We start from the raw sequence: 16,686 nt of genomic DNA on the forward strand, positions 1-16,686 counted from the left end.
ACTAACTCTTCAAAACCCAGTGTAACTATGTCCTCTTGAAGGACTCTACACGATGTCCTGCCCTCTGTCCCAGACCACACAGGCTTGAAGTGTGTTATTCTGTCTCCTTGATTTCAGGCATATTTGGAGGGCCAGCTGGGTCCCCAGTGGGACACGGCACAGGGAGGGACCTGGGGGCTGTCATGGAGGAGAGCTGCCCTGGGAGGGATAAACACCAGGACTGTTTGCCCTTTCTAAAATCAGCTTTGGCTAAGACCCACACGGAGAGGGGCAGGGAAGTTCACCCTTAAGTCTATCTGCTGTCTCACTCACTGCTATAGAAGCAACACAGGGCATATTGAAGGCAGGGGCCTGGCAAGTCCTGCCAGACTTCCTCATGCCTGGAAGCCACCCCAGGATCAAGCAAATGTAGGCAAATTTCAGATGGCCTGTCACCAGAGGGGGGGGGGGGGGCGTGGAGGATGAGAGGAGGGCTCAGGCCTCATTCTTCCTTTCCAGAAGCCTTCAAGGGCTGGGTAGGGAGGCCCTGGCACGGAGGAAGTAGAGGAGAAAGAAAAGAACAGCCATCTTCTCACCATGGGGGACTCCAACCTCCAGAAGTGCCCCCCTAGAAACCCCAGGACCCCCTTCCTTCTCCAGTCCAACATGGCCCACTATGCCAGCTCCGGGGGACAAGACTGCCACGGGAATCTGAAGGCCAGATGTCCCTTAGCCCCCCCCCCCTTCCCCTGGGGAATAGCTGTGTCCCCTCAGACCCCCGGGACATGGGAAGCAACGCCAGCTTGGCTATATTGGCTCAGAGGCACTGCGGAGGCTGGAGAAGATCCCACAACCTTGACGTGTCCCTCTGCCCCCTCCCCCCACCGAGTTCAAATGGGAGATTTGAATTCACTTCCTGAGCTGCTGGGGGGCCCCAGCCAGACCGTCCCCCCCCCCCTCTCCCTCCACTCAGGTGTCCTCGCCCACACCCCAGCAGAGAAACTGCCATTCCCCTAGGCCTCAGAGCCCCACAACGACTTCAGAACACAGGACCAGGCTAGGCCTCAAAATACACCCCAAGTGGGTATAGAGGGGAAGGTGTGGGGGGGGGGCATTCGCAGCCCCCCCATGGGTGCCACCGAGCCCAGGCCCCAGCAGGAAGCCAAGGGGAAGGAAGGCAGGCGGACAGGGAAGGAAGGGGCCCCCAGGGGCCCCAGAGGAGGCACCACATGTGGGGGAGAACTTGCTGGAGGCCCCTCCCCCACTCCAGCATGGGGGGGCGGGCGGTGGTCAAAGAAGCCAAACCCCTCAAATCTCCCTGTGAGCACCCAGAGCCCTGCCTGCAGCACCCCCCCCCCCAGATTTTCCCAGGACAGAGTTCGCCTGGGGACGGAGTGATGATAACCCTTCGGCTTGCTTAGACAGAGTGTATGAACCAGTTTTGGGGGGAGCTCTGTTACTTGGGGACAGGGGGAAGACATCGGAGGATGGCACATGGTGACCTCAACCTCTAGGTCAGTCCCCCCCCCCCCCCCCCCCCCCCCCCCCCCGGGAGTTGGAGGCAGGCCTCCCTCACCCCTGTGTGGCCGTTTTAAAGTGGTGGCGCCCATGGCTTCCTCTCACTCCATTCCTCCCCTTGGCGCCCCTCCCGTGTCCTCCCCACTGCCCCCCCCAGCCCCTCCCTCGGGGCTCACCTGGGACATCTGGGGACGCAGGTTGACCTCGCGCAGGTTGATGGCGTGCGGCTTCAGGTTGTTCAGCAGCTGGCACAAGAGGACCCCATCGCGCAGGGCCTGGGCCAGCTCGCACACCTGGGCCCCCTCCCAGGTCACCCGATGGCTGGGGGGCAGCACCCGGCACTGGATGAGCCAGTGGGCACACTGTCGCCACAACTCCATGCCTGCGTCCTGGTCCAGGCTGCCCAGCGCCCGCCCGGCAGCTTCCTTGCTGCTGCTGCTGCTGTTCTCTGCGTCGGCAGCCAGGCTAGGCCACCACTTCCTCCTCAGCGCCTGTAACTGTGGCCCGCAGCGGGTGGAAGGGGAGGAGCTGAGGGGTAAGAGGGAGCACCTGCAGCAGCCCGCCCCACGCACCCCAACTGGAGTCTGAGCACCCAGGAGCACAGGGCTGCAAGGCCACAGGCCTGGTGGACGGCCAGGGCGGCTCCTGAGCCCTCCACCCACTGGGCGCCGGCTGTTGGGAGCCTGCTCCCAGCCTACTCCATCCTTCTCCAGCTTGCACCAGCGCGTGGATCTCTGCCCGCTTCCCCTGACTCTGAACTTGCTCTCAGATGGTCTATCCTCCCCGCAGCTCCCACAGGGCCCCAAGCACCCTGCTCTCTTCCCATCCTTCCTTCAGCCTTCCATGGGAAAAAAAATCCTCTCCGAGACTCTCATGTCCTTCCCCATTCCCTTTCCTAGCTTCCCTTCTCCCTTCCTCCTGCCATTCACTCCGCTTCAGCCACAGGGCCTCACCCATGGACCCAAATGGGCCCCAGGACCTTTGCACAGATTGTGTCGTCCACCATAAGCAGCTTCATAGCTAGGTAGAACCCTTACCTCTTCTAGGTCTTTGCCTTTCCTGGGATCTTCCCAATCCCCTCTTCCATTTTCACTCACATCCTCGTTTTCCCAATTCATAGCGCCATGTTCACTTCCTGAAACTAAACTCCATTTTCTTACAAACCTGATACATTTTGTGTATGGTGTCTGTGCCAGTCCTGGGGCTTGAACTAAGGGCCTGGGCACTGTCCATAAGCTTCTTTTGGCTGAGCCACAGTTCTACTTCTGGGTTTGTTTTTATTTTGAGGGGAGGAGGGGTAATTTTATTGGAGATAGGAGTCTCACAGATTTCCCTTCCCCAGGCTGGCTTCAAACTGTGGTACTCAGATCTCAGCCCCCTGAGTAGCTGGGATTACAGGCGTGAACCACCAGCCCCCAGCAAACCTGATATTTAATATACAGCTGCCCTCCTAACACAGTCTGCATAGTTGGATTCAATCAACACACAGGAAAAAATGCAAAGATATAAATAATTGTAATGAGGAGGTGCAAACGTTTTTTTGCTATTCCAGAAATACAATGTAACAGCTATTTACACAATACTGATGATGTACTAGTGGGTCATGAGTACTCACCAATGACTTAAAATCTACCAGGAAAAGTCAGGCACTGATGGCTTATGCCTGTAATCCCAGATACGGAGGCTGAGATCTGTGGATCACAGTTCCAGGCCAGCCCAGGCAGGAGTGTCCATGAGACTCTTACCTCCAACAAACCACCAGAAAACTGGAAGTGGTGCTGTGGCTCAAAGTGGTAGTGCTAGCCTTGAGCAAAAGAGCTCAGGGACAGCACCCAGGCTCTGAGTTCATGCCCCTCAACTGGAAAAAAAAAAATCTACGAGGAGCAGTGTATAGATTCTATACAACTTGAACACTATTTTACACCTGGGACTTGATCATCAGGGATTTAGGGATCCTTGGGGGTCCTGGAACCAACCCCATTTTCGGGGATGTTCTTCTTCTTGTCTGCTTAGGAATTTCTCTTTCATTTTTTGCTGATCATTCCCCACCCAATGTCCCACACATTCACATGTCACATAAATATTTATTGAATGAATAAATAAATGTTGGGAAGCAAATAAATGTTGGAAAGCTCCTTCTTTTGTCTGGCTGTATCCCAAGTCTTTCTTCCATGGCCACTCCCCAAACTCAAGCCTTATATTCCTTTCCTTCTAGATTCTCCATGCCAGAGTGTCCTTCATTCATTACCAAGCAAACATGCTCTGCTATGCCAGTCAAAGTTGCCTTCTCTGCCCCACCCCCAGACTTTCAGGTCTACTAGGATCCAGCTTGTCAGTTTTCTTAATTTTGTGGCCACCAGAAGGCAACAAAGCCCTGTGCTGGAAAGGCCTGAGCCTGGTTCAACTTGAGGAAGGAGGGAAGAGTTTGCACGCAAACGTTGATCAAACTTCCATGGCTTGCTATGCATGGTTTTCCTCATCTGTAAAATGGGTAACTGTGTGTGTGTGTGCTGCTCCTGAGACTTGAACTCAGGGCCTGGGTGCTGTCCCTTTGCTCTCTCACTCAAGACTGGCATTCTGCCAGTTGAGCCACAGCTCCATCGTGTCCCTAGGAGTGTGGGGGTCTGCCATGCTTCCCCTCCCCGCCCTCCTTCTTCTCCCCCCCCCCCACCCCAAAGCCTGCGGCCCAACAGAGGTTCCTTTCTGGGAAGCGCTGGGGACGGGGCGGCAGGAAGCACACCCCTGCACACACACACACACACACACACACACACACACACACACACCCGCTACGTCACGGCTGCCACCATCCAGGGCGCCCAGCCCCCACCCGGAACCCCCAAGGGGGCGGAGAGACGCACCCCACTCCGCACCCGCACCCCAAGGGGCCACAGGAACTTTGGGCCAGCCGTGATTGGAAGGCCCGGCCGCTAGGTTGCAATTCTATTCTAGTTTCCGTAAGGGCGGGGGGGGGGGGGGGGGGGGGGGGGGAGATGCCGAGTGGGCGTGGCCAGCCCGAGGAGGGCGTGGCTGAGATAGGAAGGGCGTGGCCGAGATCGGAAGGGCGTGGCCATGAAGAGGAAAGAACTCACTCTCGGAGTTCCCGAAGGAGGCTGGGTGTCTGGCGCGTCGGAAGGGGGCGTGGCTAGAGGGGCATAAACGTTCTGCGGGGCGTGGCGAGCGGGGAAGAACCCTTCTGCGGGGGCGGGGCAAGAGTGAGTGGCAGGGCGAAGGTCTGGGAGGTTTCTATTGGAGGTGGTGTCTGGTGGGCGTGGCCATGGGGCGTGGCCGGGTGCCCGGGCTCGGGTTCCCCCTAGGTGAGGCTTGGCTGGCTGCGGCTGCTGGCAAGGTGGGTCCGCGAGTCTCAGATCCTCAAGTCTGTGCCTGCTTCCCGCCTCGTTCGAGCCCCGCAGGTGCGGCTCAGGTGAGTTGGAGGGTCTTGTGGGGATCTAGGGCTTGGGCTGAAGCCACGGGCTTGCACCAGGCACCTGCGCGTCCACGGAGGTAGAAGAGAGGCATCACGCGTGTCGTTGGACCTGGGCACACCTGGGCGCGTTCCTCCAAGGTGTGCTTCCTGGGCAACACGGAAACCCTTTTTGCCTGAAAGATCGCGAATCAGATCGCGCCCCTCCCTCGTTTATAACGCTCACTGGGCTCCTGTTTCCTTGCAATGGATTAAAATGCTGGGTGCGCCAGTTTCTGGGCGGCCCCTCCGCTGCCAGCCTCCCTGACCTTCACTCTTGCATCTTACATAAAAAGTAAAAAGCAAGCCCCTGTGTGACCACTGGGCCTTGGCACTTGCTGTACCCCCAGCCCCACTCCGAGGCCCCCAATCTTTGCAACACCTCCTCCTTCCAAGCACTGAAGTCGCAGCATCGGCTCACCATCTTCTGGAAGGAGCCTTGAGACTTTGTTATTTTAAACAACTGGTAGCCTTTTGTCTTTTTTTTTAAATCACATCTTCCAATTTTGTCACTTGCATTGATTAGTAAGAAATTCCATTCTTTCTGCACGGAGTGTGAGGTTTTGGTAGCACTCGAGGGGGGGGGCTGGGTCTCTGCATCTCTCAGATTTACACCGGACAAGCACAAATACAAACCATCCACCGAGCTCCATCTGTGTCTTTGTGGTGTGTGTGTGTGTGTGTGTGCCAGTGGCTGCCCACCTGTGGAAGGTGGACCTGAGTGTAAATAACCCCCTTCTTCTTTTACCCAAGTTTGGCTGCACCCTGGTCCCTTTCCTCCTTTTAGTCTTTTCTCTCCTACCCAGATAAGTCATCCCGAAGCATGCAGAGGTAGATGGATGGCTTAGTGGGCCTTTGACTTGCCCCTCCCTCCTGCTCCCCAAACTAACCAGAGCCCGGCCATGATTCACCTCCACCCCCACTAACCGGGGACCAGAGACACAGGGACATTGGAAGGCTGAGTATGCAGGGCCCTGCCCAGCTGGCAAACAGGAAGTGCGCTGGTATTCCGAACACACCTGCCTTCAGGTATGCAGTGCCTGGAGCCAGCTCCCTGCCCAGCCGCCAGAGCTGATCTGGAAACTTCCTGCCCTTTCTGACTCAGGAGGCTGGAATCCAGGTGGCTGTTTACCCACAGACCTCCCCACATTTTTAAAGACCTTGGAAGGGGAAGGGATATGGGGGGTAGGAGAGGGTAAATGGGGAAAGGGCAAGGAAATGACTCTCTTGCCCTCTATCCAGGGTGTGTTCCCTATCATTCATTGGAGACACATTGGCACCAAGGCCTGAGAGCAATCAGGGATCCACTCAGGAGTCTGCCACCTACATTTGACCATCATAAAAACACAACGGAGCTGGACACCAGTGGGTCACACCTGTAATCCTAGCTACTCAGGAGGCTGAGATCCAAGGATCATGGTTCCAAGCCAGCTTGAACAGGAAAGTCCCTGAGACTCTTTTATCTCCAATTAACCAGGGGGAAAAGGTGACACTAGATGCTAAAGCCACACACAATTTGGATTTTCACACACCAGGGGATCCCCGCATGTACAGAGAGATAGCCAACAAGCTCAGGATTTTTATTTTGTGCCCATCTTGGGGCTTGAACTCATAGCCTGGGCACTATCCCTTAGCATTTTCACTCACGGCTGGTTTTCTACCATTTGAGCCACAGCCCCACTTCTGGCTTTTGGGTAGTTAATTGGAGATAAGAGTCTCACAGACTTAACTGTCTGGGCTGGCTTCAAATTTCCATCCTCAAATCTCAGCTTCCTGTGTAGCTGGGATTACAAGCGTGAGCCACCAGTGCCTGGCTTAAACTGAGGATGTTTGCAAGTTCAATTCCCCCTACCAGGAATGTTTCCAGCCTCAGAGACCTCCCCATCTGCTTGCCCTGCCAAACAAGTCACTCCATCCACCCAACCTCCATTGCTCACATCCCTAGTTTAGCTACCACACAGGCATCATCAGGTCAACTTAGTCCTTTTCCCACTCATAAATGTCCCCACATATTATCCCACAAGGCAGGGGCTCCCCTATGCCCTGCTCCCTGCTTAAGACTCCCCGGGGGTTTGGGGAGGAACCCAGAACTCTGGCACTAACAAATCATGTTAGTGACTACAGATGTGGCTCAGTGTGCAGCTCACTAGCCTGAGATGCACAAGGCTCTGGGTTCAAGCCCCAGTGGTTTTGTGCATCTGAGTTGCATGCAACAGGGCGCCAGGAGGGGGCGTCAGTTTGTTTTGTCAGTGCGGCCAGCTGTGCTGCCTGTGAATGTGATGCGTCCTTTATGCAAGAATCAAAGATGATCACCACTTGCAGGAAGTCACTATGGCTCTAAATTAAATAAATTACTCTCAGGGAAACTTTTTTTTTAATAGTGTATATTATTGTATGCCTAGGTTAGCCTCAGACCTAGATTCTCTTTGCTCTGCCTCCTGATGGCTGGGATTACAGGCATGAATAGCCACATCCCACACTATTTATAAACATCTTAAGATACAGTTTCATTGTTATTGTTAAGAGTACTATACAGGAAATGGTGCCGTGGCTCAGGTGGTAGAGCACTTGCCTTGAGCTGAAGAGCTCAGGGACAGCGCCCAGGCCCAGAGTTCAAGCCCCACAACCAACCAAAAAAAAAAAAAGTGTTATACAGAGGGGGTTACTGTTTCATAAGTCAGGAAATGCATGTCTTTCCTTTTTGGACATTGTCATCCCTTCCTTAGCTTTCCCCCAGTTTCCCTCTCCTGTCCCTGCCCACAAGTTGCACAATTCATTTTCTACATTGTGTCTATTGTATAGCATGATTACATTTGTTCACCCTTCCTCCTTACCTTTCTCCCCGCTTGCTCCCCCAGAAAAAGAAAAAGCACATGCAAACAATTCTCCCCCCCCCCCCACAAACCAGCAACAACATAAATAACCTGTTTCTATTTCCTGGAATTGGTTTTGATAAATAGTATTTTACAACTTCAGAGGAGTTATGCCTTTGTATCCCTTCTCAACTGGTATCCTCCTGTATCTGACTGTGTGTGAATGCGTTGAGTTCTGTAGAGGTTATCACGCCCAGTTGTATTTTAGATCTCGCTTCCACTTATAAGGGAAAACACTCATCATTGGTCTCTCTGAGCTTCGCCTACCTCACTTAACTGGATTTGTTCTAGGTCCATCCATTTCCCTGCAAATGACATCATAGTATTCTTTCTAGTGGATTAGTAAAATTCCATTGTGTATAGATACCACATGTTATGGATCCACTCATCTATTGTGGGGCATCTGGGCTGTTCCCATGACTTGGATATTGTCAATAGTACAGCAATGAACATGGATGTGCAGGTGTCTTCACAGTATTCTAACTTGTAATGTCCTGGGTAGATGCCCAGGAGTGAAATGGCTGGATCTAGGGAAGTTCTATGTTTAGTTTTTTTTTTTTTAATGTGTTTAGTTTTTTTGAGGAACCTCCAAACAGCCTTCCAGAGTGGTTGTACTAGTTTGCATTTCCACCAACAGTGCACTAGGGCTCCATTTTCGCCACATTCCCAACAGCATTTGTTGTTGCTTGTATTCTTGATGGCTTACATGCATTCATTTTTTAAATGCATATATCTCATATATGACCAAAAACCTCATAGATTTCATACATAATAAAGATTTATACTTATTATAAACATGTCATTTATAACATGTTATAAATATTGTCACATGTCTTATATATTGTTATATAATAACATGTAGTATGTAGTATAAAATATTGACTTTAGCCTGGTGCCCCTGGTGCCTATAATCCTAGCTGCTCTAGGAGGCTGAGATTTGAGGATCATGATTCAAAACCAGTCCAGACAGAAAAATCTGTGAATTCTTATCTCCAATTAACCAGCAAAAAGCCAGAAGTGGTGCTGTGGCTCAAGAACTAGAGTACCAGCCTTAAGTAAAAAAGCTCAGGTAAACCCAGGCACCTGTGGCTCATGCATGTGATCCTAGCTACTTAGGAGGCTGAGATCTGAGGATCACAGTTTCAAGCCAGCCAGGGTAGGAAAGTCCTTGAGACTCTTAACTCCAATGAAGTACTCAGAAAAAGTCAGAAATGGTGCTGTGGCTCAAGTGATAGAGTGCTAGCCTTGAGTAAAAGAAGCTCAGGGACAGTGCCCAAGCCCTGAGTTTAAACCACAGTACAGGGGTTTTATATATATCTTTATACATTTTTTTTCTTTTTTTTTGGGTCCGGTCGTGGGGCCTGAACTCTGGGCCTGGGCACTGTCCCTCAGCTCTTCAGCTCAAGGCTAGCACTCTACCACTTGAGCCACAGTGCCACTTCCAGCTTTTTCTGATTATGGTACTAAGGAATGGAACCCAGGGTCTCATGCAGGCAAGGCAAGAACTCTACCACTGAGCCACCTTCCCAGCCCTATCTTTATACATTTTCACCAGTATAGGTTTTATGTATATATTTATATTTATTTATATTTTTAATATATTTTTATATTTTATATTTTATTTTTAAATACATTTTTAAATTTATTTATTATTGTTTACATTTATATTATATTTATAAATATATTTTTATATAAATATTTTTACATAATATAAAATGTTTTATAAATCAACTTATTTACAAATAGAATATATAAGATTTGATTCTCTTTATAAAACACAAATAATTTTATTTTTATAAACATTTATTTATAAACAAATGTGTTATTTTTTGTAGGTAAGAACATGTATTCCGGGGTTGAAGGTAGTTCAGTGGTACAGTACATGCTTAGCATGCATGAGGCCTTCAATTTGATCCCCAGCATGAAAAAATATATGTAGTATATAGTTAATATTTAAATGTAGTATTGTAGGTGTTATACATAATATACAAAAGCTGTATTTACATGGTTGTAAGACCTGGGAATGAATAACTTGTTCAATTTAGAATGGATATTATACATTACCTTGATTACTGGTACTGGACCTTGAACTCAGGTCTCAGATGGTCCTCTACCACCTGACCCAAGCCTTTAACATGGCTTTTTGGTGGTTAATTGCAGATGGAGTCACACCAACTTTTCTGCCTGGACTGGCTTCAAATCTCAGTTCTCTGGATCTCAGCCTCCTGATTAGTAAGGATTACAGGCATAAGCCACTGAAGAGGGGGAGGGGGAGGGAGGATGGGGGGGGAAGAGGGGAGGGGGGGGAGTCCCTATTCCAGCTGCTTGGCACACAGAGCTTCATTATTCCCATTTGCAGCTGTGAAAGACTGAGGCTTGCTGGAGGTGCTCAGCCCTGGCCCCCCGCCCCCCAGACCTTCATGCAGGTGCCTCAGGATGGAGAAGAAGACCTTGCCTGCCAGCCCTGGTACCATGGCCCCCTCTCCCGCCAGGTACCTCCCTCTGCAGGGCTTGAACACTACCTAGCGGAGGGCTGCCAGCCCTGGCTCGTGGACTCCTAAGCACTGGGTGAAGGACTTAGGGCCAAAGTCAGCTGGGACAAGTGGCTGGGCAGGGACTGGGGACTGTCTTCAAGTTTGACTGTATGCTGTCATACTGCCAGATTATCACTGCTGAGGGTGTGGATGGATATTAGATGCCCCTCCCCCATGACCTCCTTGACTCTGCCTGTCCCCTCTCTCCCTGGACTCTACCTCTCCTGCTCTCTCTCTCAATCTAATGCCTCTATTCAGACTCAACTCAGGCACGCATTCTCAGGAGTTATGCCCCTAGCCCATTTGTGTGTTTTCAATTAGGCTTTTTTCTGGGAGGGGCGAGGGGGCAGAGTGCACTGGGCCAGCCTCAGACCACAAGCCTCCTGCCCATGCCCCTGCCTAAGCAGGATTACAGGCCTGATCCACTATGTCTGGCTTATTCATTGAGATGAGTTCTCCATAACTTTTTGCCCAGGACTGGCCTTCAACCATGACCTTTCCAATTTATATACTCTGAAGTAGCTGGGATTACAGGCATAACCTACCCACCCCCCAAACACACACACAGCCCAGTTGAGGGCTTTTTCTTGAAGCCATATTTGCACAACCAAGCTCTATGCATTACTTAAGAGTACAATTCCCATTGGTCAGCATCAGCCAGCAGCTGCAATCAACAGTCCCGAGACATGGCTGGTAATCAACATATCAACGTATCACTTGTACATATCCAAAGTGGTTAGAGTTGGGGAAGTAGGAACTCAAAGTCCCTACTTCCCCTGGTGTTTGGGGCATCTCAATGATGTAGAACGAAGCCTGCCAGGATTATGCAACATATCACATGATGAGGCTATATTACACGGGATTCTGGGAAATGTAGTCCAGATACCAGCTGGCAAGCCAAAAAGGTGTGGTTTGGTGTGAAACTACCCAGTATTTGCCTCCAGCAGAAATGTTTCACTGAGGGTGGCTATTTCTGGGTGATGGAGAGGTAAGTCGCCATTAATAGTTGTCTTCTATTCTCAGAAGGCTGAAGCTCTTCTTCTGGAGGATGGAGATTTCCTGGTTCGAGCCTCGAGGTCCCGTGGGGGCCACCCTGTGATTTCATGCCGTTGGCAGGGGTCTGCTCTTCATTTCGAAGTGCTCCGCGTGGCCCTGCGCCCCCGGCCAGGTCGACCCACTGCTCTCTTTCAGCTGGAAGATGAGAGATTTTCCTCCGTGTCTGACCTGGTGCACAGCTACGTGGCCAGTGGGCGTCCATTGTCCCAAGCCACAGGAGCCGTGGCCTCTAGGCCCGTGGCCCAGCCCAGCTGTCTGCGTCGCAGCTTTAGCGAGGATGCCCTTGTGGACAGCACAGATGGGATCAAGCATCTCAGGTGTCTGGTCCCTCTGCTTTTCCCATACCACCAACCCCACCAGCCCAAATCACTTTTGGGGTACAGTGAAAGATGCTGATCTCTCCCTTTGAGATACCCACCGGAACCCTGCCTCCTTCCTTTGAGATCTGTGGTCACTATAATTGTCTTCACACATTGATTGCCAAGGGTAGATCCTTTGGTGGGTTGGAGCCACCGGTGCAGAGTGACTAGATGTGGGGTGTGCCAGGCATTGGTGGGATCTGCACTGCTCAGACTGGGATGACAGTTCTTACCCACCTACATCCCCCAGGACCAGGAAACGGAGCACCAGCCAGCCCACAGACTTGGAGCATTCAGGACGGTCAAAAGACCCTTCAGAGGGACCAGGTGAGGGTCTGCCATGGCTCCAAGATCCACTCTGCTACTCGCCACCATGGTGATCTTGGGGGCAGGTGATTTAACCTCCTTAAGCTTCAGCTTCTTGCGCTGGAAAATGCAGACAATAATGCTCTCAGTGTTGTCATGGTGACACACAGGTGTTTTCACAATGTTTCTGATTATTCCCAGAAGCCCAACATGTTCTATTCAGGACTGGGATCTCTAACAACTCCTAAACAGCTCCACAGTCCTCCTAATTGTTGCTGGAATCTCCCAGGCTTGTGCCTGCCCCTGGGCCTTTGCACTTGAAATTCTTATTCATGCTCCAACCCTAGTCTTTCAAATCAACAGACAGACAGTGAGCCGCAATAAATAAGTGAATAAATTATTCCAGACACCAGTGGCTCAAACCTGTCATCCTAGCTACTCAAGAGGCTGAGATCTGATGATCAAAGTTCAAAGCCAGCCTGGGCAGGAAAGTGTGAGATTCTTTTTTTTTTTCTTTTGGGTCCAGTCATGGGGCCTGAACTCTGGGCCTGGGCGCTGTCCTTCAGCTCTTCAGCTCAAGGCTAGTGCTCTACCACTTGAGCCACAGTGCCACTTCCGGTTTTTTTCTTTTTGCTTATGTGGTGCTGAGGAATTGAACCCAGGGCCTCATGTGTGCAAGGCAAGTGCTCTACCACTGAGCCACCTTCCCAGCCCAAGTGTGAGATTCTTATCTCCAATTAACCACCAAACAGTTGGGAGCTTTTGAGTTGTGGCTCAAGTGGTAGAGTGCTACCCTTGAGCAAAAAAAAGTTCAAGGACAGCTCTCTGGCCTTAAGTTCAAGCACCAGTACCTGCACAATAAATAAATAAAAAATAAGTTATTGGGAATACACAAAACTACAGAAGTATGGAAGAAAGTTATTTTGAAACCACTATTAATTCTGTTGCTAAGTGTAACATGTTGTTGGTGAAAGTTTTAAGACTAAAAGCTTTGCTAAGATTTGGCTGGATGTGTAGCTAAAACAGGGTTCTCACAAGCTCTCCATGAGCCTCAATTGTCTTGGGAATATGCTCCCATCCCTCCCTGCTCTCCTGTTTGACCCCCCCAGAAGCCTCTACAGTGCCCGGATCTGCCCTGCTCCGGATAGGCAGTGACTCAGTGTTGCTGAAGACTCCAGCTCCCCTGGGAAAAACGGCTGACATTCTCAGGGGCTCAGATGGACAGCTTCATGCCAAGGCACCAACCAAGCCCCTGCGGGCACCCTCCCTGGTGCTTGGTGAGGCCTCTGGACCCCCTCCAACATACTGTGAGCTGGTACCCCGAGTACCCCGTGCCCGAGGAGCATCCCCTGTCCACAGCTGCCCAGAGCCAGAGGCCCGTTGGTGGGAGGCAGAGGAGGAGGAGGAGAAAGAGGAGGACAGATGCTTCGTAAGACCACAGGCTGAAGTCTCTTTCTGCCCCCCTGACCACCCCTCCTGCCTGCTGGGCTGCCAGAATCGGCCCCTGGACCCCCAAATTCTGCACAAGCTCCGTGGTTTGTTCCTGGAGCACCATCCTGGGGGCACCGCCCTGCACCTGCTATTGGTGGACTGTCAGGTGAGCCACCTGCCAGGGACCCCCTCCCCATACCCCATCCAAGCCTCCAGGTCAAGGGTGTGAAATCAGGGTGAGACCCAACCAATCCTCATTTACCTGATTGCCTCTGGAAGGCTGCAGGCCTCCTGGGAGTGACCAGGGAACAGCGAAGTGCCATGGGGGTGGCCTCGGGCCTGGAGCTGCTCATACTACCCCATGGACATCGCCTGAGATTGGAATTGCTAGAGAGGTGAGCAGGTGTCCTGTGAGGGGTGGGGGTGGGGCGTCCCTGAATCCACAGGGTCTCCAAACATCTCCCTTTCCTTGCCCCGCACCCCACCCAGGGAGAATGGGGTGGACCATAACCCTTGCAGGCCCCTCTCACCCTCGCATGACAAACGCCCCCACCGTCCCCAGACCCTTGCCCTCCCCTCTGCAGGCTGGAGGCGCTGGCGCTGGCCGGGGCGCTGGCGGTGCTGGGCTGCTCAGGGCCCCTGGAGGAGCGCGTGGCCGCCCTGCGGGGCCTGGTGGAGCTGGCGCTGGCGCTGCGGCCTGGGGCGGCGGGGGACCTGCTGGGGCTGGCGGCGGTCATGGGCGCCCTGCTCATGCCCCAGGTGTGTGTGGGACAATGAGGGAGGAGGAAGCCGGCCTGCGGGTGCCTGGTAGAGGGGAGGAGGCAGGCTGGTGTAACTTTCCCCAGGTGTCCCGGCTGGAGCGCACGTGGCGCCAGCTGCGTCGGAGCCACACGGAGGCTGCGCTGGCCTTCGAGCAGGAACTGAAGCCACTGATGCGTGCTCTGGATGAAGGCTCCGGTGAGGGACCGTCCCTGGCTTCACATCCACTGGAGCCCCACCTGAATCTCTATCCAGGCTAGGCCACGCCCCAATCCTAAGCCCCTCCCCGCCTCGGGCCACGCCCAGATCCCAAGGCCCTCCCCATCGCAGGTCACGCCTATTTCCTATGACCCCCCCCTCCCCACCACAAGCCAGGGCCAGATCCCAGGATACCTCTTGGCCGCAGGCCTCGCCCAGATCCTAACTCCTCCCCTCACCACAGGCCCCGCCCAGATCCTAACTCCTCCCCTCACCACAGGCCCCGCCCAGATCCTAACTCCTCCCCTCACCACAGGCCCCGCCCAGATCCTAACTCCTCCCCTCACCACAGGCCCCGCCCAGATCCTAACTCCTCCCCTCACCACAGGCCCCGCCCAGATCCTAACTCCTCCCCTCACCACAGGCCCCGCCCAGATCCTAACTCCTCCCCTCACCACAGGCCCCGCCCAGATCCTAACTCCTCCCCTGTCCTAAACCTCCCCACATCCTGTGCCCCTCCCACCCTGAACCCTGCCCTAGTCCTACGTCCCTCCTCCTGCCCTAGGACACGCCCCTATTATAGCTCCTCCCCTGTCAAAGCCCCACCCATCCGTGGCCACTCCCCTTTTATAAGTTCCGCCCAAATCTTAGGTTCCTCCCCTACGCTGGGCCTCACCCAGGTCACAGATCAGTTCTGGGCGGTGCCCAGGTCCTAGGCCCCACTCGCACCCAGGCTCCGCCTCTTCGCTGAGCCCCGCCCCCTGCCCCCCCCCCCCCCCGGTCTTATCTTATTAGGCCTCGCCTCCCGCACACCCGGAAGGCAAAGTTCGGTCTTTGTCCCCCACACCATCTCCGGGACTCAGCCCTAGGAGGCGTCCATTTCCAGATAGCCCCGCCCCCACAGGGGCCTCCACGCGAGGCTATTAGCCCCGCCCCACTCCGCCAAACCACGCCCCCGCGCCCCGGCCCCGCCCCGCCGGGCCCCGCCCCGCCCACCGCCCCGCCCACCGCCCCCTCCTGTTCCGCAGGACCCTGCGACCCCGGCGCGGTGGCGCTGCCCCACGTGGCGCCCGCAATGCGCCTGCTGGAGGGCGAGGACCTGGCGGCGCCGCCGGCCGAGAGCTGCGGGCTGCTGCTGCGCGCGCTGCACCGCGCCCGGCTGGCGGCCCGCGACGCGCCCCAGTACCGCCGGGCCGCGGCCCAGCGCCTGCGAGGTGAGCGCCCCTGCGCCCCGCTGCCGGGTCCTGAGCCCTGCCCTCCGCTCCGAAACGGGGGGCCCTGCCCTGCCCTCACTCCCCCCGCTTCCCAGGGGACCCTGAGCTCCCCCCCCACCGGAGTCCGTCCAGATTCCCCCAAATGGCCAGCCCCCCCCCCCGCCCTGCCTGGGCAGCCCAGCCCCCCCTCCCTCCCCCCACCCCCAACCCATCTGCCGCGCTGTGTGCCTGGCCTCCTCCCCCGCTTCTCCTCGAGGCCCCAGTCACCCTGCCCTTGTTCCCCGCACGTCCCCGCCTCGGTCCCCCCCCCCCCAGCAGTCGCGGGGACCAGGCTGGGTCAAAGTCCCCAAGGGAAAAGCCAGGTGCGGGGTGGGGCGCGGCCGCCGGGCCCGCCCCCAGCCCACCTGACCTGTCTCCAGGATTCCAGCCTCACCCGGAACTGAGGGAGGCCCTGACCACAGGCTTCCTGCGCCGGTTGCTCTGGGGTAGTCGGGGCGCCCAGGCACCCAGAGCCCAACGCGTGGAGAAGTTCCAACGTGTCCTCAGCGTCCTGTCCCAACGCCTGGAGCCCGACAGTCCCTCTTTACCCTAGGAACAGCCACACTGCCGGGGAATTCCCCCCCCCCCCCCAAAAAAAAAAAGTGGGTAAGAAATTGCCTCTTAAAATATGCAGGCGTCCTGGAGCCATCTCCATGCCATACCCCTCGGCCGGGACACTTGGCAAACCTGAAGTCTGCAGATGTGGTATCAGAGTTCAAATTTCCTTCTGTGTTTGAAAAGCTGTGTGGCCTCCCAGCAGATCACTTGACCTCTCTGTGCCAGCCTGCCTTATACCTTAAAAGCACTTTCTAGGGATTGTGGCTGGAATGAAAGCTCCATGCTTATTAAATGCATGCTGGGCATTCAGTAGGTGCTCAATAAACACAACCTGTTCTCAGCAGGCTGAGTTCTTTCCTGGAGCTTACAAATAAGTCACCCCCAGACAGGCACAAATGG

The 16,686-nt window shown here is 54.1% G+C and overlaps 2 protein-coding genes across 4 annotated transcripts in view; one reads left to right on the plus strand and one right to left on the minus strand.

Moving 5' to 3' along the window:
• Vav1 (vav guanine nucleotide exchange factor 1) overlaps positions 1 to 1,963 on the minus strand; it is a 35,257-nt gene extending 33,294 nt beyond the window's left edge. The window contains exon 1 of the mRNA XM_042697158.1: positions 1,674 to 1,963. Coding sequence (XP_042553092.1) covers positions 1,674 to 1,877 — 204 coding nt within the window. The 5' untranslated portion in view covers positions 1,878 to 1,963. The remainder of the gene's footprint in view (positions 1 to 1,673) is intronic.
• Positions 1,964 to 4,856: 2,893 nt separating this feature from the next.
• Positions 4,857 to 16,630, plus strand: Sh2d3a (SH2 domain containing 3A). Of its 3 annotated transcripts, none has more exons than XM_042697035.1 (10): positions 4,857 to 4,921; positions 10,193 to 10,325; positions 11,391 to 11,740; positions 12,033 to 12,109; positions 13,198 to 13,685; positions 13,799 to 13,914; positions 14,104 to 14,278; positions 14,365 to 14,476; positions 15,505 to 15,690; positions 16,110 to 16,630. In XM_042697035.1, the coding sequence occupies exons 2-10, from the start codon at positions 10,254 to 10,256 to the stop codon at positions 16,280 to 16,282; spliced, it is 1,749 nt and encodes a 582-aa protein (XP_042552969.1). In that variant the 5' UTR covers positions 4,857 to 4,921; positions 10,193 to 10,253; the 3' UTR covers positions 16,283 to 16,630. The 3 variants fall into 3 exon arrangements, with proteins under 3 accessions (XP_042552969.1, XP_042552968.1, XP_042552970.1); XM_042697034.1 differs by lacking the exon at positions 4,857 to 4,921 and adding an exon at positions 10,033 to 10,065; XM_042697036.1 differs by lacking the exons at positions 4,857 to 4,921; positions 16,110 to 16,630 and adding an exon at positions 10,033 to 10,065 and having other exon boundaries at positions 14,082 to 14,278; positions 15,505 to 15,572.
• The last annotated feature ends 56 nt before the right edge of the window (positions 16,631 to 16,686 follow it).

This window comes from Dipodomys spectabilis, unplaced genomic scaffold, assembly GCF_019054845.1.
Source record: "Dipodomys spectabilis isolate Male_0828 unplaced genomic scaffold, ASM1905484v1 ptg000215l, whole genome shotgun sequence".
In the NCBI taxonomy this organism is placed as follows: domain Eukaryota; kingdom Metazoa; phylum Chordata; class Mammalia; order Rodentia; family Heteromyidae; genus Dipodomys; species Dipodomys spectabilis.